Genomic DNA, 23,983 nt, shown 5'->3' on the forward strand with positions numbered 1-23,983 from the left:
CTATTGGTACTGTGGAGAGAACAAGTTGTAGCACTTTGTATTGACAGTGATTGGGCCCTACGAGGAATTGCATGTTCTCCCTATGGGCCAAGTGGATCACAATATGGAAGTATACATTCTGGCGGTTGTGACACTTCTCAGGGTTATGGTCAGGGTTGTGCAGCACCTCGTCACCACCTGTCCTTAGCTCACCCCAGTCTTTCCTCCAGCATTAAACAGCCAGACCAGCTCTGAGCCTCTATTTATATAACAAGCCTGCATAGCTTGCCCTTAGGTGAAGTATACCTGGATGTACCTCTGTAGCCCAGACATAATTCCAACAATCTGTTGTCTTCACTTGGAAACAGGGTACCTTCTGCTGCTTGTCTTTCCTGTAGTGAATCTCCCCTGGAGACTTCACAATCTCTTGATTAGCATTTTGTTCAGTCTGTAAATAGGCATTCATTGTGAAGTATACAATATTTAGTTTACATATAGCCACGTCAAGTTTCTTTCAAGTGGGAGATGCTTATTATCCCCTTTTGGTGACCAGTCCCAACTCACAGACCTTAACAGCATAATTTTCAGGAAAGAAGGATGGAGTATTACTTACATATTATCTGTACATACATTTCATAAGGATTATGATAATCAGTGTGACACAAACTTTTGATAGAGACCTTATATAACCCTCTTTAACAAATGATTATATAGGGAGAAGACCCAAGGGATTGCTGTGCCCACTGCCAGTTGGCACCAAGAAGTCTCTGGGTGACAAAGGTCAAGAGCCACAAACCAGTCTTGTGCCTGAAAAGAAGGGATGACGAAGGCTGAATTTAAGACTGTGTATAAATTTGTTTAGTCTTCTCAGGTCTAGAATAACAAAGTATCAGGAGCAGGGGCCTCTTTCCCTGAACTTTAGAGGTAATTCCTCTGTGGCTCCTAGGCAAAGAAGGGTACCCACTTCTTTTAATTGATGAGAAGGGTCTCTGAAGATGGATAGTGAAGGGGAATGGGTAGGGGGCCATGGACTGGAACTGGATGGAATATCCATGTGAGACAACTTCCAGCACACACACCTGTTATTCCAGTCCAAGCCCAATAGAAGAAAGCCAACCGGCATCTCAAGAAGAAGGTCTGGGCATAGCCCTTGTCCGATCTGAGTGTGGCTCTCAAATCTCATGACAAACCTGCTGTCTGGAAGCAAGTGTAGTCTGGTTAACGACTAAGGAACATGACAGTCTCATACAAGATTACCTCGGCTTCTTCCTGGATGGTTACTCAGAGGATTATTGTGGGTAGCAGGGTGTCTTCTGTCTAGTCTCCCTTGCCCCTGATATTTAAAGGGCCTGTGAATTGAGCAGAGGTGTAAATGCCTAGTGAGCCAAGTATCTAGTATCTGGTGTCTTTTTGGGTGCATAGTGCATCATTGGTACATATGGTGAGAAAGTGTGTACAGTCGAAGAGCAAGTCCTCAGCTGTATTCTCCACCTCCCTAGGGAGCGAAGAAACCTGTAACCATGATGCTCTGCGCACAATCACCATAACAGCCAGGGATTTAGCTTCCACATCCAATGCATCCATGGCTGTCTGTAAAAGAGGCCTTTGCCATTGGTCATCCTTCAGTAATAATGGCTTTAATGTAGAGTACTGAGGAAGTTTGGCCAAAAAGGGAGATAACTCTGCCCTAGGTCAGATAATTGTATTTCACAAAGTTTGACAGTTACCTACTTGTAGCTGCAGTGATGCTGACAAATAAGTCATCTTTCTAAAGAGAGTTAATTTATTTGGGTCCTTAGGAATGTTCTTGGACAGTTTAGCTATCAGTCTCATAGGGTGCAGAGACCACTAATTAACCCAGTGTTGGATAGGTATAAAATTACTCAAACCTCTTTTGGGGGATTGGTCTTCCTTTCCACTCTTTTAGCATTTAGAGGCAATGTGGCTGGCATCTGCCATAGAATTTTAGCTGGTCTGGCAGAAGAGGAGAAATGCAATATGTCAAACAGCTTGTAAGCTTTTTCTTAAATTGTTGAGGTTTCTATTTCAAAGGTTTCAGCTAAACGAGAGAACATCTCCTGAAAGGCTCCAAAGCAGGTACGGGAGCCAAGGAAAACGCCTCATCGGGACTATGAAAGATGCTCCCGAAGCACAAGACATGACAGTTCCTCCATCAGCTACACTTGTTCCTCCTTGTCTTCAGATAGGATTCTGGCAATTGCTGCAGAATGGGAGCATGACCTTCTGCATTTTCTTGAGTGACAGGAGGGAATTAGGTTCCAAGACGCTCTAGACAGAAGTCCCCACTATGCCCAACAGGGCCAAGGGAGAACAGGAAAAGTCTGGTTTTGGTCAGGCTAGTTAGGCTACTGTCATTCCTGAGATGGATAAGTCAGAGATCTGGAGTGCCCTGATTGTAGAGACTTTCTCCTGATCTGTGTGAATGGCGAGAAGATTCTCTGCTGTAAGGTGGAGAGGTGTGTCCCAGAGATGAAGAAGAGTAGACTGCCTCCAAAGATAAGACTGATTTTTGAGGTGACCTCAGTACCATGACGTCAGAGACTCATATCGATGCTGAGTGCAGTGCCATTGGTGCCAGAAATACAGGTACCTCCTCTAACATTAGATTGGACAATACCATTAATGTGTCGATGCTGGTACTGGGGCCAGCAGGTTGTGGTTGCCAGCACTGTCAGATGTAGGCACTGAGGATGCCTTATATATCTTCAGTATAAGCTGGAAGTTGAACCAGCATCACTTGCTCCTGTCACACGAGCAGACCAAGTGCTCAGTTCCTCGGAGGAGAATAAGGGCTTAAGCATCTCCTTATTGGAAGAGGGAGTTTTCATATCGCCCTTGCTTTAGTAAGGAGGTGGTAGTGGTGTTTGGTGCTGAAGAAGTAGCTGGGATCAATATGTTCAGATGGTCCCAGATCCTTGACAGACAGTGCCATGGATTTTTTTTGCCAGTACCAGCATTAAGTGTTGTGTGCTGGCTAACAAGGGCACTGGCTAACTGGGACTTGGACATGACCAGTCCCATCTTAAAGGTCAAGGCCTGTTCTTCAGGGTCTGAAGTCCCTTTCATTAATTGTCCAAGATGATTCAACTTCAGCAGAGCATCTCTGGATTTTCTTGTGCCAGTAGAAAACAGCACATAGAGCAGAAATCTGGTACATGGCTCTCACCAAGACAAAAAAATGCCTGCTGCTATGACAGTCTGTAAGCAGAATGAGTTGTCACAGGACTGGCATTGTTCAAAATCTGAGGGCTTTGACTCTTATTGTAAGCAAAGATAGTGGCATAAAACACCAAGCAGAAATTTTAAGTTTCCATTCTAAAAAAACCAGATTTTTAAAAATCTTTTTTTTTTTTGGAGGGAGGAGGAAATAAAATTAAAAAGGGGGAGTTTGCTGAGAATTATGCCCAGCTAATTAGCAAAAAAAAGAGAAGAATACTTCACTAAGGGGTAGTGAACAGACACCTTGTTCTGTCTCACTGCCATAGGCGATAAGAGGGAACTGTGGAACAGCTGCATGCACTGCTATTCGTGTAGCTAAAGTTGAAGTATCATGGTGACAAGGCGACCACCGTGGCTCCCCCATCGACTCCGCTTACTCCTTCTGCCGAGGTGGAGTACAGGCATCAATTCGGGGATCGATTTACTGTGTCTAGATGAGATGCGATAAATCGATCTGCGACAGATCGATTACTACCCGCCAATCTGGCCTTTGCGTTGGGGCATTCATGAGGACTCGCAGGGCACATGATCAGCCCAAGGGTCACAGGTATTCAAAGATTCCAGTCTCATATGCATGAGGCACATGCACACTTAGAATGAGCTCCATGCTGACACACACTCAAAGAACCACCAATGTTTCTCGCAGTCTTTCATAACAGTACCCATTACATTAAAAAATAAAAAAGGCTGCAAAAATAAAGAAAAAGCTATGTATAATCTTGCCCAACTATTTCAAAAGCAGTTCTTCCTAGCTTGAAACGCATGTAATCTTTAAATTAAAATTTTATATTAGATAAGGGTGTCCAATCTGTAGCCCTCAAGAGCAACTTTGTTAAGAAAATGTGTATTGCATTATAAATTGAAAGTGTTCCTTGAACCCTGCCTGGCAATTTTAAATGGTAGTATGTGAATCAGCCCTTTTGCTACAGGGAGCTAGTAGGGGACACCACTTCCCTGTCCTCCTGTCCCTTTTTTCTGCTGTACCAGAAGCAGCATAGATCAGAGAGCACTTGTATCAGCAGCTTTCCCACTGTCTACTTGCTGCTTTACAGGGGGAGAAAGAGTAGTTCTGGTCACTCCACTGCCTACATCCCTGACAGGTTGTGACTGCATAAGAAAGAGCAGGATATAAACTCAACTGGCTCTGCCTGAACCTAGTTCTGAAAAATTAGGGGCTAAACTCAAAAACAGAAGATTAAACATTCAGTACAAGTCTCTTGTTTGATATTATTAATTAAAACAAGAATTCAACTTACCTTGCAGCTCACTTTTAATAAGACAACTTTCCATCATATATAATAGGACAGTGACCATAATATCCAACAGTTGACATTCTTCTGTCACTTGACGTGCTAGCTCTTCATTGCTGAATAACTGAACACTGATGTGCACAATTCTATTAGACATAGTGTCTGATTCATGGCTTTTCTTCAGTGTTTTCATAATAAAAGCATAATGCTGAACAAAAGTTTTAGTAAAGGCAATCTGCAAATTTAAAAATAAAAAGAATTTTAATATTACAATAGTTATATTTCCTCATTTCAAAAAATGTATTCTCAAACATACAATCAGTATTGCAGAGAAACATCAGATTTATCACAACAGATCAAAAATCAGTGGTCCATCTTATCCAATATCCTGTTTCAGAAGAAGGTGCAAGAAATCTCACAATGGAATATCCTGTCCTTCCCAACCTCCATCTTATATAATTGTATGTGTTCTCATTACCCATGTAAATAACTCATCTTTTTTAATATCTCTGTTCTTATGACTGAACCCTTAATCGTAGCATAACTGTTCACTTACAGAAGGAACTAATCTAATCCTACTAAACCCTTGCTATCAATATCTTCTGACAATGGGTTCCACAAGCCAATTAAACATTGTATAAAAACACATTCCTACCAGTTTTAAATTTGCCATCTTTTTCATTAGATAGCCCCTTGCTCTTGTATTCTGAAAAGGATAAACAGGAGCTTCCAACTTAGCTTCTCTAACATTCATTCTTTTATAGATTTCTATAATGTCTTCTATTGATAATCTCTCTAAACTAAAAAAAACAGGACTACTGTTTTCAATATTTCCTCATCAGGAAGTCTTTCTGTGACTTTAATTTCTTTTCTCTGTCACTGGATCCCAATTTTTTCTTCTAGAACCTTTTCCAGATAGGATGACCAGAAATGAGCAAAGTATTCAAGCTGAAGGTGTACCACTGATTTAATTAATGGTAATATTAAAATTTCAAGACTATTATTCAGTATTACTATTATTATAATATTTTATCATCATGATATTCTAACATCATGTTTGATTTTTTTAACTGCTGCTGTATATACAGCAACTGTTCTCACTGAGATGTCCACAATGTCATCCAGGTCTTTCTCATAGATGGTTTCAGTTAAGATGGAGCTGCAGTTCATATTATTTACCAACACTGAATTTCATCTGCCATCATGGCTTCCCATATATTTATCTTTGCTAGGTCCCTCTGGGTTCCTTTATTGCCTTCTCTAGTACCAGAGGATGCTGTAAAGGCCAAAACTATAACAAGGTTCAAAAAAGAACTAGATAAATTCATAGATGATAGATCCATCAATGACTATTAGCCAAGATGGGCAGGGATGGTATCCCTAGCCTCTGTTTGCCAGAAGCTGAGAATGGGCGACGAGATGGATCGCTTGATTACCTGTTCTGTTCATCCCCTCTGAATAACCTGGCTTTGGCCACTGCCAGAAGACAGGATACTGGGCTAGATGGACCTTTGGTCTGACCCAGTATGGTGGTTCTTATGTTCTAGGTTTGATTGTCCTAAATAATTCTATCATCTACAAAGGCTTACCTCGTCATTGTTAAATTGTTTTTTTCCAGATCAGTAATTAATATATTGAAATAATATCAGTCATAGAACAGCTCCTTGGGGCACCTCACTATTAATGTTTCATCATGTTATAAACTGACCTTTTATTTATACTTTTGTCTTTTAGCCAATTTTTAATTCATTTCAAATTCCAACTTAAGATCTACCGCTGTTCTGAACTACCACCGTATGGACTTGCTTAGTCTGAAGAGATCAGATAATGCAAGCTGTCTTGGTGATGAAAGAAAATGTTTAGCTCAAGAACTAAAATCCCATGTCTAGTCTAAAACTTGTCCTTTGAACGTGTTAAGTCTTTCTGGAATATAAAGTAGGCATTTTAAGGCTACCTTTAAGCCAACTGTGGCTTCCATGGTCTGAGACTACAAAATCGCTACTTCACTTTACCCATGTCTGTCCACACTCTGAAATACATGGCCCATTTTTATTAAGAGCACTGCAGTTTGCTACTTTTAGCCAAACTGATTCTCCACAATATTGTGAAGCATAAAGGGACCACAAACGACTCTCAAGGAACCCCCACACACACCCCAGAATAAAATAAGCCCGGAGTAGCGAATATGTCTGGAGTACACTGTGATTATTGTTGGCTGGAGGATGGCCAACAGATGCCATTCAAGCCAGAACATAAATTACACTGGATGAGACCATATTTCTGCAAGAATGAAAAAAAGAGAATCTAGCCCAGGGATCCCCAACTTGGAGCCCATGGGGGCACCTAAATGCACCCGCTGAAATGCCGATGAATTTCTGCGGCATTTCAGCAGCGACGCCTCTTGACAAGCAACATCATCGAGAGGCGTCGCCACTGAAATGCTGCAGAAATTTGGCGGCAATTCGGCGGATGCTCCATTGCTGCCACGGTCCTTCGTCTGGCGCCTGCCAGACGAAAAGGTTGGGGACCACTGATCTAGCCTTATTAGAGAGACATGGTAGGGGAGGTAATAACTTTTAGAGACAACAGAAGTTGGTCCAATAAAAGACATTATCTCACTCACCTTGTCTCTCGAATATCCTGGGACCAACACGGCTGTAACAACACTGCATAAAATCTATCCCTACAGCACTCAACGGGCCAAAGAGTACCAGCAGAGGACCATATAAAATTAAGTCAGAAGAGAGTAAGCATAGGTAATCTGCCGACAGCCAAATAATTAACTCCTGACATTCCTATCCAAACTTAGGCTGGATTTATATAGAGAGGATTACCCTTGAACTATCTATGCTCTACAGAGTTTATTTCCATTTAAGAATTTTACTTCTTGTGGTACTGTACAGCAATAAGAAACTGAACTAATTGGTGATCTTGTGGTTAAGATATTAGACTAGATGCAGGAGATCTGGTTTAAATTACCAGTTGTATCAGACACTTCTCTCTGTGCCTCAGTTCGCTATCCGCAAAAGGTAGGTAATCCTTCCTTCCTCCAATAGCTTGTAAGTTCTTTAGGGAGGACTGTCTCTTACTACATTCATTTAACATTTTAAAAAAGGAAAAACTGGTCCAATTCAATGATTGAACTGAGCTAATATGTAGTATACAACTTCACAGAATAACTTTGCAATCTTCACCATTCCTTTCCCTTCACTTGTTACATCAGCTCTAGTAGGACTCCTAAGCTCCTTGGGACAGGATCTGTATGTTACTTGTTTTGTAAAGCACTAGAACTGGTTTTAAAATGGTGGTTTCCTCCCTGCCGAAGATTTCCCCTTTTTGTCCCAAAAACACAATCTGAACAAACTTGTTTTTCTGATTTCCTAATATTTGAGGAAAGCAGACACTTTCTGCAAAAATATAATTAGGTCAAAAGCCCAATTTTCTGCCAAAAATAAGTTTGATTTAAAAAAAAAAAAAGTGACTAACCCTACCTGACACACTTCAGGTGCTGTAGAGATAATAAGACATAATGTCTTGCTTCCAAAAGTTATCAGTTAACACACATTAAAATTAGCAGGTCTCAACAACAGCAGATATTCTTTCACAATAAAGATGCTGAACCAAGTCATTTCTTATAACCAGATGAGATATGAGTTATTATTTATTCCTTAGTTTATTATAGGTGGCATAAGTAAAAATGTCTATAGTTAAGCCTGACACTTTTCAAAAGATTTTAAATTAGCAATAGAAGATTGAGGAAACCTAATTAAAAACTATTTAAAACAGTCAAGCTAATTTTTATCATAGAAAAAATAATATTGTATTAACACATCCTCCTACCACAAGAATTACATGCACTGGACCTTTAACTGAACTAGTGTAAATAGTATATTAACAGTAACAAATATATCTCAGGAGCAGATGTCTCTTTCTCATCCTAAATGTCTCAGGAAACTTGAGGGGTGGTGGAGAGAGGGGTGGAGAGAAACAGCTTGTTGATATCGCACTTGCTCCAAGACTGGAAACTAAAACTGTAAAGGCTTGTAGGTATCTTCCCTTCAGAGAGCTAGATCTTATAAAGTCTAACAAAGCTTATGAGCTATAAAGGAAATAGCCAAAACAACAAAACAAACATAATACTCTGGCTCCTGAAGGAATTTTCAGAACGGAATTATTCAGCCAACCTGTTTTGTCCACATCTCCTTCCATGTATTGTGCAGCTCTGGGCATACCAACAAACCCTCAAATAATAAAAGAACACAGGGTTTGTTATATTAATGATTTATATCAACCATACGTGTACTCAGGCACGATGCAATACAAGTTGAAAGTAAGTGAGTAAACGAAATTGTTTTTGGGGGGAAGGCGGGCATGCAAATACCTTATAATCTTGATCTGGTAGCATGTTGAGTAAGAAAGTTACCATCTTTTGTGGAAATTCATATTTTATTGTCCAAAATAATAATTCTTCAAGAAAACATTTATGCTTTAAAACATCCATGATGGACTGATCTGCATAAAAAGTAGGAGAACAGAGGGTGGGGGGAAACTTCAGAAAGACTTTAGGTTTTGCAAAGGACATTCCAACCTTAGTTTATTAATAATCTACTTAACTAACTAGATGCAAATATCTAAGAATCAAAAACATCTTAATGCTACTATCCTGCTAATGTTGATAAAAGGGTTTTTTAACACTTGAGGAAAAAAGTTAGCTATCAGCAATACTGTATATCAGAGGTCGGCAACCTTTCAGAAGTGGTGTGCCGAGTCTTCATTTATTCACTCTGATTTAAGGTTTTGCGTGCCAGTAATACATTTTAATGTTTTTAGAAGGTCTCTCTTTCTATAAGTCTGTAATATATAACTAAACTATTGTTGTATGTAAAGTAAATAAGGTTTTTAAAATGTTTAAGAAGCTTCATTTAAAATTAAATTAAAATGCAGGGGCCCCTGGACTGGTGGCCAGGACCCAGGCAGTGTGAGTGCCACTGAAAATCAGCTCGCGTGCCGCCTTCGGTACACTTGCCATAGGTTGCCTGCCCCTGCTGTATATGCTTGTAAGGGTTTCATGTATAGAACTCCTGCAGTCATCAATGGAAGTCCTCAGTACAAATCAGCTGCAGAATCAGGCCCTTATACAGAACTCAATCTATCAGCCTTACACTGGGTACTGACCTACTCTGCAAATAGTTACATTGGGCCAGACCTTCAGCTGACGGAAAATGTCACAGTTCCAGTGACTTCAACTGAGCTACAACAATTTATACAAATTGAAGATTTAGTCAATGACTTCAGTGGGATTACTGATGGAGTACAGTACTATTCAAGAGGAGCAAGTGTGGCAGAATCTGACCCACACTAATCGAATGTTAAAACTGTGACATAAATTAGGTGTAATTCCTAAAAATATATATGATCTGTTTGCAAACTTTTAAAACCTTTAAATAAAATTTAACACTTACTAATATTTTAATTCTTCAAATCATTTACATACAAATAATACATTCTCAAAACAATCTTGTGAAGTAGGCAAGTATCGCAACTCTATAAAATGAAAAAAATGATAAATAAAGCAGCTTTTCCAAAAATTATAAACCAAGTTAGTAGAAGAACAGAGATCAAAACCTAGTTTATCTCAACTCCCAGACTCATTAGGAGTCTATTAGATCACACAGTGTTTTCACTGTCCTTCAAAGCTGTAATACTTACTATTTACAGATAACATAACCTGTCCACTCCTACAGCATGGAGAGATTTATGCAAATATGACCCTCCTGAACGTATTGGAGTCAACTGGGCTATGGGGAAAGGAATCTTGCCCCAGAGGAGAGCAAGCAGTAGTAATGCCACCTCTTCCCCCAGACAAGGCAGAGATAAATTCCAACTGGGATTTCATAAAGACTCACCCAAATCAGGGCAGGCAGTGCAAGAAATGCTGAATCGGTGCATCTCCTGGCCTGGCACTGTTCCCCACCCCTCCAAGCCAGATTCAATCATTTTGTGGAGTGTATTGGATGGCTTTGGGCCCAACGGTGAAGGGGGATTTGCTAGCGTTTTGTGCCACTTTGCCCGCTCCAGGTGAGCTTACCACCAGCAGAGCTAACATTCCACAGACACATGTCAGTGGTGGACTTTGATCACTACGTTAGAATTTTCAGAAATTGTTAAAATATCATAAGAAATATGAACAATTTAAACTTGAGAGGCATTTTCATGAGGAGTCTCTTTTTCTAATCCAAACAAAGAAAAAAAATCTATGTTCTGGAAGCGTGATATCAGAGAACTCATTTTTACCTCTCTTAATCCTGAATATTCCATCAAAAATCACCAGTCACTTACTACAGCAAGCATGCAACAATAATTTAGGATCTCATCCTCCTCCCGTTTAAAAAGGTGTGTGTATGAATTTACTACTGATTAAAGATGCAAGTTTGATAGCCATGCAGATTGAACTCCTCCATCTGCACAACAGACAGAATGATTACAAGAAGTAATGATTCCGCTCTACTCCAGGCTGATCAGGCCCCAAATGGAGTGGTGTGTCCAGTTCTGGGCACCACATTTAAGGAAAGATGTGAATAAAAGCGGGAAAGTCCAGAGCAGAGCAACTAAAATGATTAAAGCTTTAGAAAACATGACCTAAGAAAGAAGATTGAAAAAAGTGGGTGTGTTTAGTCTGGAAAAGAGAAGACAGAGAGGGGACATGATGATAATTTTCAAGTGCATGAAAGGTTGTTACAAGAAAGCGGGAGAAAAATTGTTGTTCTTAACCGCTGTGGATAGGACAAGACGCAATGGGCTTAAACTGCAGCAAGGGAGGTTTAGGTTGGACATCAGGAAAAACTTCCTGTCAGAGTGGTTAAGCACTGGAATAAATTTCCTAGGGAGGTAGTGGAATCTCCATCATTGGAGATTTTTAAGAGCAGGTTAGACAAACACCTGTCAGGGATGGTCTAGATAATACTGAGTCCTGCCATGAGTGCAGGGGACTGAACTAGATGACCTCTTGAAGTCCCTTCCAGTCCTATGATTCTAGGTACACTTCATATATTCCAATGTGTGGACTCCAATAATGTAGGCTGTTCACACACACTCATTACCCACTACTGAAGTGCAGCTTTCTCAGAACAGAAACATGGCAGTCCCTCAGGACAGGGAGAGACCACCAGCAGATCAAATTATACCTGCTGAAGAATTTAGAAAAAGAGTTCTTATCCAAGTTTGTCTAGGACACCAAAGCTATCACTCCTATGCTTGTGAAAAGTATTATGCAATTTTTTTATAAATTAAAAAAAAAATACTGTTTATGGGGTTGAAAATGTCTTATAAACTAGATCCTTTAGATGGACGAGTGTTTTAGAAACAGCAAAACAAAACAGAGAAAAGAACAATTTTATAATACGCTGCTGAATACCCAAACCCACATTTTGTACTGAAGTGTCACCTAAGTCTTTTAAATCTTCCTTTTATTTTTTCCTATGACCGCAAAAAAAAAAAATTTGTAGCTGTTGAAAACTTTTCTCCTGGGACATCAGTGTTAGTATGCCAAAGTATCACAAATGCATAGCCTGCTGTGAAGATCTATGCTGGGGCAGAAATCTGCTTTTATGAAGAGGTAAAATCTGTTTTTATTCAATACTCAGTTTTCTAAAATTTTCTTTCAATACTCTTATTTTATACCCTATAGGACATAAAATACGAATACTGAAAACTTCAGAAAACTATGTAATATTTAATAAAAACAGAAACTTACCTTTCCCCCCACTGGCAGACTCCTTCCTCTGGGGCTGACATTAGGAGCTATCAACATCATGAGCACAATCCATGTTGAGATGCCTCAGAGGGGGGGAAGACTAAAAGCCTGGGGGAAACGAAAAGTTTAATTAAAAGAATCATTTTGCTGAAATGCCTTAAATTATGTCCATTTGGGTATTTGACAGGTTCCAGGACTGAATTTCCTGCCCCACAATAGAAGTTCACTTATGTTAAGGAAACTGCATTATTTCTGGAGTCGTGAGGATTTTATTTTAACTTTTAGGAACTTCGGTTAAACTGTAAAGACTCAGAGAAGTGTCTTAACTAGCGAGCTCCCTTCTCTGCTTTTCCATCTTGTCTCTGAATTGTAAGTTCTTGAAGAGCAAACTATGGTTTTCTTATAACATTTCAATATATTTCCATAAATTTTAATTGACAATTACAACAACTGCCATTGTTAAAACTATAGTTATGTCCTCTTTTCCAGCCTCTCTCTATTCTGCCCAGTATATGTGAAACACTGTAAATTATAATTTTCATCTCCCACCATCCTTCAAATCTGTGTTCACTTCCTGTATCTTTCCATTTCAAATTCAAACTCCACATCCTCACTTTCAAGTCTTTCCAAAGCTTTGTTCATGCCTTCATTACTGTTTTCCCTGCAGACATTTCCTTCTCATGCCTTGTGGCTACCCAGTGCTATCTTCCTGTCTTACAGATCCATAGATTCATAGACTCTAGGACTGGAAGGGATCTCGAGAGGCCATCGAGTCCAGTCCCCTGCCCTCATGGCAGGACCAAATACTGTCTAGACCATCCCTGATAGACATTTATCTAACCTACTCTTAAATATCTCCAGAGATGGAGATTCCACAACCTCCCTAGGCAGTTTATTCCAGTGTTTAACTACCCAGACAGTTAGGAACTTTTTCCTAATGTCCAACCTAAATCTCCCTTGTTGCAGTTTAAGCCCATTGCTTCTTGTTCTATCATTAGAGGCTAAAGTGAACAAGTTTTCTCCCTCCAACTGATGACACCCTTTTAGATACCTGTAAACTGCTATCATGTCCCCTCTCAGTCTTCTCTTTTCCAAACTAAATAAACCCAATTCTTTCAGCCTTCCTTCATAGGTCATGTTCTCAAGACCTTTTATCATTCTTGTTGCTCTTCTCTGGACCCTCTCCAATTTCTCCACATCTTTCTCAAAATGCGGTGCCCAGAACTGGACACAATACTCCAGTTGAGGCTTAACCAGTGCAGAGTAGAGCGGAAGAATGACTTCTTGTGTCTTGTTTACAACACACTTGTTAATGTCTTGTCACACCTACAAGTAATGGTATAATGTAATTTTAATGGTATAATGTAATTTTAAAGAAAGTGAGGCATTTGTCTCTTGAAAATATCAGTATGGAAGGCATTAACAATTGCCATTAGCACCTTTTCAGAACAACAAACCTAACAACAAAAAGCATAAGACATGGATATTCTCCCACCTCCATACCCCAAAGGGCTAAATCCTGATGTACTCTGTCAGTCATTCTTCAGATAAAACTCTCATTGACCTCAGTGGGAATTTTGCTTAAATTGGACTAAACATTGCAGGATGTGGCCTACAGAGAGGATTGATTTAAAGGCAAGATATAAATGTGAGTAGTTTCAAAGGAGTCTCCATTTGAATATCTATTTCTAATGACATCTCTTTTCATATTAAAGTGTCATTACAGGATTGGTTTACTTTAAGACCAAAAAGGATCAGAGGGGAAGTGCTCTTGTCTGGCCCGAACTGCAATTATATTGCGCATCAACATAATGAAAGACATTGTCAGGAACAAATTAAGCCTTCCGCTAGATTTTTAAATTTATTAGCATTTGAAAAACCTTCCACCTAAATACTGACAACACAATGAGTTTTTAGAAGTTCCCTTGCCAAACAAAAGGTGACAAATGATCAGTTGACTCCAAATACTGAATGGCAGTACTTGCTCCCTCACGAGATGAGAGCTGCAGATTAAAAATACTCACTGACAAATTAAATGCCTGTGTCACATGCAGCTTCCCAGTGCTTGAAAACAGACTGAGTATTCTTAGATAAAATAAGATAGACACAAAGCAAGCATGATAAATGGAGATCATTACTTCATAAATACCTTTGGTACTGCTGCTTAGTTTCACCCTCTTGCGCTTGCCCACACCTTGGCTTCCATCCTGGTCCTCCTGGAGCAGAGGAAGAGATTACAAAAATCAATAGCTGTACAGATTTTACTGCAGAGAGTAAACACTCTGTAATTCACTTCTGGATTAAATACATACCTAAAAAACAACAGGAGACTCTGTACATACTTGGTAATAGGACAATGTTTTATCTGACCAAAGGTCCATCAAGCCTAGTATCCTATCCTTTGACAGTAGCCAATGGCAGGTGCCCCAAAGGAAATGAACAGACAGGTTATCATCAAGTGATCCATGCCCTGACACCCAATCCCAGCTTCTGGCAAACAGAGGCTAGGGACACCATTCCTGCCCATCCTGGCTAATAGCCATTGATGGACCTATCTTCCATTAATCTAACCTCGTTACAGTATTGGCCTTCACAACACCCTCTGCAAGGAGTTCCAGAGGTTGACAGTGTGTTGCATGAAAAAATACTTTTTTGTGTTTATTTTTAACCTGCTACCTATTAATTTCATTTGGTGGCCCCTGTTCTTGTATTATGAGGAGTAAATAACACTTCCTTATTTACTTTCTCTATACCACTCTTGATTTTATAGACCTCTATCATATCCCCTCCCTTGGTCGTCTCTTTTCCAAGCTGAAAAGTCCCAGTCTTATTAATCTCTCCTCATATATAAGCCATTCTATATCCCTAATCATTTTCATTGCCTTTTTCTGAACCTTTTCCCAACTCCAATATATCTGCATGCACTATTCAAGGTGTGGGTGTACCATGGATTTATATAGTGGCAATATGATATTTTCTGTCTCATTATCTATCCCTTTCTTGATGAATCCCAACATTCTGTTCACTTTTTTGACTGCCGCTGCACATTCAGTGGATGATTTCAGAGAACTATCCACAGTGACTCCAAGATCTCTTTCTTGAGTAGTAACAGCTAATTTAGACCCCATCATTGTGTGTATATATATAGTTAGGATTATGTTTTCCAATGTGCATTACTTTGCATTTATCAACATTAAATTTCATCTGCCATTTTGTTACCCAGTCACCCAGTTTTGTGAGATCCTTTTGAAGTTCTTGGCAGTCTGCCCGGGACTTAACTATCTTGAGTAGTTTTCTATCACCTGCAAATTTTGCCACCTCACTGTCTGCCCCTTTTTCCAGATCATTTATGAATATGTTAAATAGGACTGGGCTCAGTACAGATCCCTGGGGGACACCACTATTTACCTCTCTCCATTCTGAAAAGTGACCATTTATTCCTATCCTTTGTTTCCTATCTTTTAACCAGTTACCAGTCCATGAGAGAACCTTCTCTCTTATTCCAGGACTGCTTATTTTATTAAATTTTGCTGGCTACTTTACTTTCTTTCTGAAACTAATCGCTAAAAAATATTTACATAGGTAAAATATCTAGATACGGTACATGTAACTATGAAGTTTAATTTTTATCCCTTTGTAGGTTTATTTTTTTTGTTTTGGGTTCGTTTGTTTTTTGCATGCATGGCCTCTTCTGGCTTTTCCAGCTAAATAACGACTATGAATCTGAGCTGGCAATACAAATAACTGAGTAGACATTTTCTAATCAATTTAAATGTTTCTATCCAACATTGAAATAATTTAATTTGTTGGCAGCCAGTTACAATTAGAAGAGCCCTAGCAAATAAAGTAATATTTCAGATATATAAAAGGCACTTGTCATTTGAAGTGCACAGAGCACTTTATAAACGAGCAAGCCAGCCTTACATAAACGAATTTAGATTAAAAACATGATCACTACCACTTAAATGGGAAAGACAGGGCATAAAAAGAGAAAGTGAAATGCAGACAGATATATGAGTTGGGGTTAGGACGCTGGATCCTGGCCTCCAAGTCTACTGCTTTAACAAGCAGATGACACTGCACCCACTATAAAACTAGCAAAACAAGTTAAATATATTTGTCTTCATTAGAGTGTCTGAAATGTGTGATTTTATCAGTTTAAGAGGATGAAAGCTGTGATCAAATTTGGGGAATAAAGTATTGTTTTCTGGAAACATATTTTCCTCAACTGAAATGTGTGCTGATTATTTGTCTCCCATGTCATAGTAGGTGAGGATTAAATCTTAATGGAAAGAGTTGAAGTTAAACAGAAATGCATATTGAACACTAAGCTTTTTAGATTCATCCTAAATACAAAAGGGAAAGTACCTTGCTGAATGCCATCTCTCTCCAATTAATCTCCCATGAACTAAAATACATTCAGAATTATAAAAGGACAGAATAATTCACGACTTCTACTTATTCAGGAAAAAAAAGTCTTACATGAGGAGAAAGCATGATCTTTTCTAACAAACTTATTTTCAATTTTGCTTTAAGGCAGTCTTGCTTTAGTGCTCTTGATGCAGAGTTACTGAACAGTAAGTAATATTTTTCGTGCAGTAATTGCACTGGAGAAACTGAACAAGGTTAAAAACTTGTTTATTAAAGTAGCTTACAGTAAGTCAACTGGATTTATATTTACAAATGTGCATTTCAGGTCCCACATTTATAAAAGGCCCTTCAGTCTCTTTCTGAGTTACTAAAAAAACTCAGGGGATATGGAAGTTATTTTTACCCTCATCCCGTATCATATTTACTTGTAATCTCCCATTTGTCTGAAAATATGTCAGGCACATTAAGAAAAAAGTGTACTCATAAATTAAAATTGGTTGTGTTTGTTTACTGTTAATCCTTCTTGCTATAGCTGTTTCTAAATAAAAGTCTTGGTTGAGATCAAGTGTGAAAATGCCCACTCATGCTCTCTGAGATTACATTTCAACAGGGTAACTGAGAACTTGACTCAGATCCCAGATAGGACCAAATTTCTCAGTTTTAATAATAATGAATAATAAAAACAACAACTGAAGGCTTAACATACTTGCTAGTTTTATCTAACATATGGTGATTTGCAGATTTATACTGGAGATTGGAAAGAAAGAATGAATTAAGTGTCCACAAAGTGTAAAACACTAACTGACAGGCATATTTCAGTTGCTGTTATTCTCTCCCCACTAACCCAGGCTATACGTTTCCCCTGGGCCTTTCATTCTATTCCCCAACCTTCCTTTTAAACTGCTATACTTTACCCACTGAAATAAATCTTTTTCCCTTTCTACAGTACCAGTATACTTCCCTAGTCCCCCTTCATACCCCACCATCCTTTCCAAAAGGAATGCCATATCTGATCCCTCCCCAAACTACCACAATAGCATCCATTTCCTTCCCTCACAATAGAGCAATCACAAACAAGGAGTGAGCATCATTTTGAATAAAATTCAGAATATTAAGATGAACTTTCTTTTGTTTCACTTAATGTTTCATCAGTAGTATTTCTAGTTGTTATTTCATATTGTGGAGTTTGGTTTGTATAAAAAGATATGCTTAAAGAATATCAAGCAGTGCTTTGAAAAATGTCAACTTATAAATAGCACTGCTGAGAGCATAACATGCTGTGAGCTGGTGACAATAGAGGCAAACATCTGATGTAACTTATTGTAGGTATAAACAAACAATAGATTTTTCACTGCTACACCTGTTCAGGATAAACTAAAAGTCCTTGCCAAAGATTCTGTTTTAAAGCATTTTAAAAGTTTGTTCTGTCTCCCTATTCAGATGTCTGAAACAAGTTAAAAATGACTGTTGTCTGCTCCTGTCAGCTGGGACTAAGCTATCATCTGGAAGACTGTTAAAGGTTTAGTAAAAAAAATTAGGTCCATAAAAACAACATTTCAAGTAAATTAAGAATACATTAATAAAGCAACTCTGCATAGGTTTTTCTCCTTCTCCTCTACCAAACATGATTAATAAATAAGATCAGATCTACACCAGGGAATTTACATAAGAAAACATTCCTACTGTTGCTATCACAAGCTCAGCTGCACCAGTGTTAGCATCACTGGGATATCTAGTGCCTAAGACTGCTCACAACTCTTTTAGCATCATCTGTATTAAACTTACTTAGAACAAGTCTAATGGACATGATGCTGAAAATGACTGCTGGAAAGAGAGAGCCACCTGTGCTAGATACAGCAATTTCCTGCCATATCCTTGGGTGATCTACTGAATTAAGTTTAAGTATCTTTGGGGCCATGATATTAAATTAATGGTTTATATATTACTGTGGGCTAGAATTGTATGTAACTTCCTGAGGGTGGGGTGGAAGACAGACGTAATAGATGACAGACCTGGGCGTTCAAAGGACTATACTGAACAGAGTGCCAGACAAGAATGGACTTTTGCAAGAAAAAGTGTTAAGTGAACTTCCTGGGGAATATCTAGGAGGAGGTAAATATAAATACCTCACTCCAATTATGCAAAAATCAAGCCTTTTGAAGCTATGCTCTGAGTAGGCTATTGTCCATTGATTACCTGTTACATGAGGCCAAGATCAAAGCCCAAGCTGCATAAAGGAAAAACTGAATTGTTCATGGTGGTTCTGGTTCTGAATATGAAAAAGTTATGAATTTATAACCTGGGGGAAAACCCACTTCTGGACTTGAAGCTACCAGAGCTCAAGACCGGAGTTGGGTGACCTCTGGTTACGTTTTTTAGCAAATGTAGGTTCTTTTACTCTTTTTAATGTTTTTTCTGTAATGCTTTCACTTTAAAAATAAATTTGCTTGCTTATGAAGAGCTGTGTGGTAACTTGTAACTGTGGGCAATTAGACTGTTATAGCCATCAGCGAGAAAGCAAAGCACAGATGCTGGCCTGTTTAGGCAGGCTGGCTTGCTGGGACATCACAGAATAGGCAGGGAAGTGCACAGCCTAGAAAAAGCCAAGCCAAGAGGGAGAGAGACATGGGTCACTAATAAGGCTGCAAGTTTGTCATGGAGGTCACGGATTCCGTGACTTTCTCTGACTTCTGCAGCGGTAACCCCTGAGCCAGTCACACCGGCCACTGCTGGAGCAGTCTTGGGTCCCCACGTCTCATCCCCTCCCCTCAGCAGCAGCAGAGTTTGGATGTGGGAAGGGTCAGGGGCACGGGACAAGGTGAGGTGGGCTCCAGGAGGCGGTTACCTGAGGGGCTCCCTGGAAGCAGCGACATCCTCCCTCTCACTCAATTCCTAGGCAGAGGCGTGGCCAGGCAGCTCTGCATGCCGCCTCCACCCAGAGTGCTGGCTTTGCATCTCCCATTGGCCGGGAACCGTGGTCAATGGGAGCTGTGGAGGCAGTGCCTGCAAGCAGAGGCAGCGTGCATGCACCTGGCAGAGCTGCCTGGTCACGCCTCCGCCTAGTAGCTGAGTGAGGGGGATGTCGCCGTTTCCAGGGAGCCCCCCAGATAAGCGCTGCCCACAGCCCACCTCACTCCATCCCGTGCTCCCTCCCAACCTCTTGCCCCTACCACATCCAAACTCTGCTGCTCTTACGGGGGGGGGGTGGGGGGTGAGGCACAGGGCCAGGTAGGGAGCCTGCTGGCCCCACCAACCCCCAGCCCCCACCAGCAGCGGGGTTCCTGGGCTGCGCTCTGCTGCCCACCCATCCACCCCACAAGTACCCGGACCGCCCTTCCCCAGCCCCCTCCCCCCCAGCTCCCACCTCCCCCCCAAGGGGTATATAGTAAAAGTCATGGACAGATCACAGGCTGTGAATTTTTGTTTACTGACTGTGACCTGTCCATGACTTTTACTAAAAACGCATCTGACTAAAAAGTTGCCTTAGTCACTAACCATGATGGCTGAGGACCTAGGAGCCTAGAATGGATGCCCTTGTTGGACCACGAGGGAAGAATACGGGTCACAGTTGCCCTGAACTGTGACCCACATATCTATGTTGCTTACACCAGTTCAGCTGAAGCAGTATTAGCAACGAGATTTTTTAAGTTCTTTAGTGGAGCAAGGGCATAAGGATCTGGTCCTGTAGATCCCTACTAACAGATGTTCTCTCCACTGAACTAGACAGACATACACCAAGTATTAAAGATTTGCAGGATTTGGACTAAAGTATTCTCTCTGTTTATACATTGTTACATTTCTATTTGATTTCCTTGAAAAAAAAATCTCACCTCATCTGAAGACTCTCCTTGTCCTGATGTTGTAGCACCTGCTAAACCTTTTGAAATAAACATAAAATAAAATAAAGATTTCCTTCACAATTCTTGTATTGACACATTTTATGAGATTCAATGACCCATAAAGAAAAACAAAACATAATCTCAGCTATAGCCACATTGCCTCATACTGATCTCATTAGCTCTCACAAGATAAGCAGTACTGGGCTTGGCAGTACTTGGAGGGGAGATCTTCAAGGGATATTCAGGGTACTTGAAGAAGTGATACTTGTGATTCAGAATTAGATCCCACCATAGTGCTTCAGTGCACCGTGCTGGTGGAAAACATTCTTTCATAAGAGACAAACTGAGTTCCTGATCACTTCTGGCCATCAAAAATCCAGGGCACTATTGCAATAATAAGGATTTAACCCAGTTACAACCCCTAAATTCCAATATGAGTAATTACATCTTGCCTACTCGAATTCCACTAATTCTCTGATTGGATAAGGATTATTATTCACATCCCTGAAATACTACGTTTAGTTTTGTTGGTGCAGTTACAATAGGTCCTGCATTTTGGCAGTATGTGAAGTGATCCCTACAAATAGTTTAATTCCATGAAGCACTTCAAATACTGTTTAGGACACAAGAGTAGTTTTTTTTTAAAAGCAAGATTTCTCCCCCCCAAGATGTTTTTCTACACAAACCTTGAATTGCTAAAGTGCTAGTCCCAGATGCTTGCTCCTGCATACCACATGCAAGTTTATCCTCAGGAAATGCCAGTCCAGAGCCCTTCAAAGCTATGAGGTACTTTTCATGACTTTTCTTTGCACATGCATTTTCTCCAACACCTTGAATATATATTTAAAACAACATTAAAGCAAAGACAAACAAGTATTCAGCTAATTTGCTAACACAAGAGGCCTCACTTAATGAGATTCGTTCCAAAAGCATTTATTTTACAAGACTAAAAAATTTAAAAAGCGGTCCACAATATTTAAAAAATATATGAACAAAAGACTTAGAGATGCAAGTCTACAAACTTAACCCTAAACAAATACAAAGTCAGTTTGCCAGCGGATGAATTTAAATCCAAAATACAGTAGATTTTTCTGATTCTTTATTTTTTCCAAATCACGAAGTATTTTTCTTCTAATCAAGGCACCCATCCTTTCCATTGAAGCAAGATTGCTACCTACCATAATACTTCAGCCATCTTCAGCTCGGGTAGGGGGAGACAGAAAGTTGGTGGAAATAAAAGGATTCTGAAGTGAATTAGGCCTAATATATAAAACTCATTTTAAATTGTCTAAATTTTGGCAGATAATGTTCTAGGAGCATCAAACAGGAAAAAACAGCCACTTTATTTTTGGATCTCAAAATTAAAAAAAGTTGAGTTGAGACCACTGCAGCAGCAGTAAACCAAGATTATTCCCAGAGCTAGACACTTCCACTCAGATCCAAGTTGCTGGTTCACAAAGAAGTAAATAAATTGCACACATTGGATTAAAATCTTCAAAGACAAACAGCTAAAAAAATCAGTATTTCTCTACGAAAAAAAATTTATGAGGAAATAATTGTGTGTTTAGGTTTTTAAGCAAGCTATTAAACAATGAAAAGGCAAATGCCACAGAGATGACAACATCCTTTTTAGCTGTCCACCTGCTCCCTGCAGCCAGAATTATCCTATGCAGCAAGTGGACCACAAAAACGCCTCAGGCCTTGCTATGTTCTGCCTCCATGGAGGCTAGGTCTCCACTCATAGAGGTATGTTCCCTATTCCTGCAGGCATACTTCCTTATTCCACACAATCCTTCTCCCTCCCCGCAAGGGGGAAAAAAAACAAAAAACAAACAAACAAACAAAACAGGCTCTTCCACCTAAGCACAACATGCATACAAAGCCTGCTACTCTGTGATGCAGGGTGAGCTTTTCCCCTGCAGAGTAAAAATTATTAAACTTCTTTCATTCAAAAGAGATCATGCTTGGCTCCCAAAAGACTTTTCCTTCAAAGCAAGAAAAAGTGAATATGGGAGAGAGGAGAGCAGGGCAAAGTACTTTTCAGCAGCATTCATAAGTATTTCTCTTTCAGATAGAACACTGCTGTCCAAAAGTTCAGCCCTCCTTTAACCCACAACTCCTCAAGATAATTACACTAACAACACCAGAGTAACTCCTATCTGCTTTACAGTCATGTAGAAGTAGGTTGGAAAGACTCAGAAATGAACACAGCGAGCTACAGAAAGCAGGGAGTTCATTTTCATCAGGTATCCCTAACCAGTGACTGCGTAACATTTTGGGCTGGATGGGAGGGGGGAGCATCAGAGAAAGAAAATAGGTGGCTTATGTATCAGGCTATTTTTACTCTGAACAGAACCCCCACAGCCTCAGGCAGCAACAGGTATTCTTTCTGAGAGCAGGTCCTAAAATAAAATATGAGGCATTTATGATCATATGTTTTTATGGTAATTAAATGTTAGTTTTAAGTCAGCTCTGTTCTTGATCTTAGACCAATTATAAAAATGTTTACTGAAATTATATGTCCTTTTAAAAATATTTGTGCCACAAAAGACCCTACTCCACAGTTCTTACATCAGCAAAATTCCCATTGGCTTCTCAAGCCCTAAAAATAGCAATCAACTCAGATGTTAGTTTATAATTATTCTTATAATTATTTTTCTGATCTTTTTGGAGACATCAGAACAAAAGAATACAGTATACTGGGCTGATAATGAATAAAAATGGCTTCAACTTAAATTCCTAATAATTTAAACATTTATTAACAGGAATACGCATGAACTCACCAGAGCTCAGATCTTTGTAAAACTGTTGGTTTGTCAAAACCTGGGTAAGAACTGATCGCATTGCTCCTCCCATTTTGGTCAAGTCTTCTAGAAAGGAAACATGAGGCTCCAACATCTGAAGGATTCTGTGAAGGTCTTTTTCTGATGGCAGATCAAGAGCTGGAAACCCAGTAAAAGAAGTTTAAGGCGGAGAAAGAAAATTGTTTCATTTTATTTGTATTGCTTCAACAAAGGATTATACTAAACATTTCAATAGATTAAAACACTAGTTAGACCACCAATAAAATGTATTTATATAGACAGTCTAGTCTCTCTTAAGAATTATCCCCATTTGAGAAACATACAAATTAGACAATTGGATTTATGATCAAGAGAGATCCAGGACTGAAACAACAGGGACACTATATGTTAGTACTATGATGCAAAGGCAATAATACAAATACATAGTGAACTTACAGAGCAAAATGAATGGTCATAGCCAGTGTTGTCAGTGTATTACTTTCAAAGAAATAAGATCTCTATACAACAGAAAATCATGTTTGACTGAAATATAACCGCATGAATCATGTGTATGTCAATATCACTCCACAAGATGAAATTTCTATTTTCCAATTTGTTTTAAGAAAATAGTAAATTACATACAAAAAGCTATGTTAAAAGAATATTACAATTCCTTGTGAAACCTTAATTTTGTCCCCTTGTGCATAAGCATTACTAGAGACCTTAATTACAGTTTTAAAAAATTAGTGTTATGGAGGATGGTTAAGA

At 39.4% G+C, this 23,983-nt stretch overlaps 1 protein-coding gene across 4 annotated transcripts in view; it reads right to left on the reverse strand.

Annotated features, from left to right (window-relative positions):
* Positions 1 to 23,983, reverse strand: part of UBR3 (ubiquitin protein ligase E3 component n-recognin 3) — a 217,063-nt gene that overhangs the window by 159,655 nt on the left and 33,425 nt on the right. For all 4 annotated transcript variants that reach the window (XM_030580246.1, XM_030580243.1, XM_030580245.1 and 1 more), the window contains exons 3-8: positions 23,216 to 23,374; positions 21,119 to 21,262; positions 20,424 to 20,470; positions 14,372 to 14,438; positions 8,851 to 8,981; positions 4,476 to 4,704 (exon numbers count right to left, since the gene is read on the reverse strand). In XM_030580246.1, the coding sequence (XP_030436106.1) occupies positions 4,476 to 4,704; positions 8,851 to 8,981; positions 14,372 to 14,438; positions 20,424 to 20,470; positions 21,119 to 21,262; positions 23,216 to 23,374 (777 nt within the window). The remainder of the gene's footprint in view (positions 1 to 4,475; positions 4,705 to 8,850; positions 8,982 to 14,371; positions 14,439 to 20,423; positions 20,471 to 21,118; positions 21,263 to 23,215; positions 23,375 to 23,983) is intronic.

The sequence above is a fragment of the Gopherus evgoodei genome, chromosome 11, assembly GCF_007399415.2.
Source record: "Gopherus evgoodei ecotype Sinaloan lineage chromosome 11, rGopEvg1_v1.p, whole genome shotgun sequence".
In the NCBI taxonomy this organism is placed as follows: domain Eukaryota; kingdom Metazoa; phylum Chordata; order Testudines; family Testudinidae; genus Gopherus; species Gopherus evgoodei.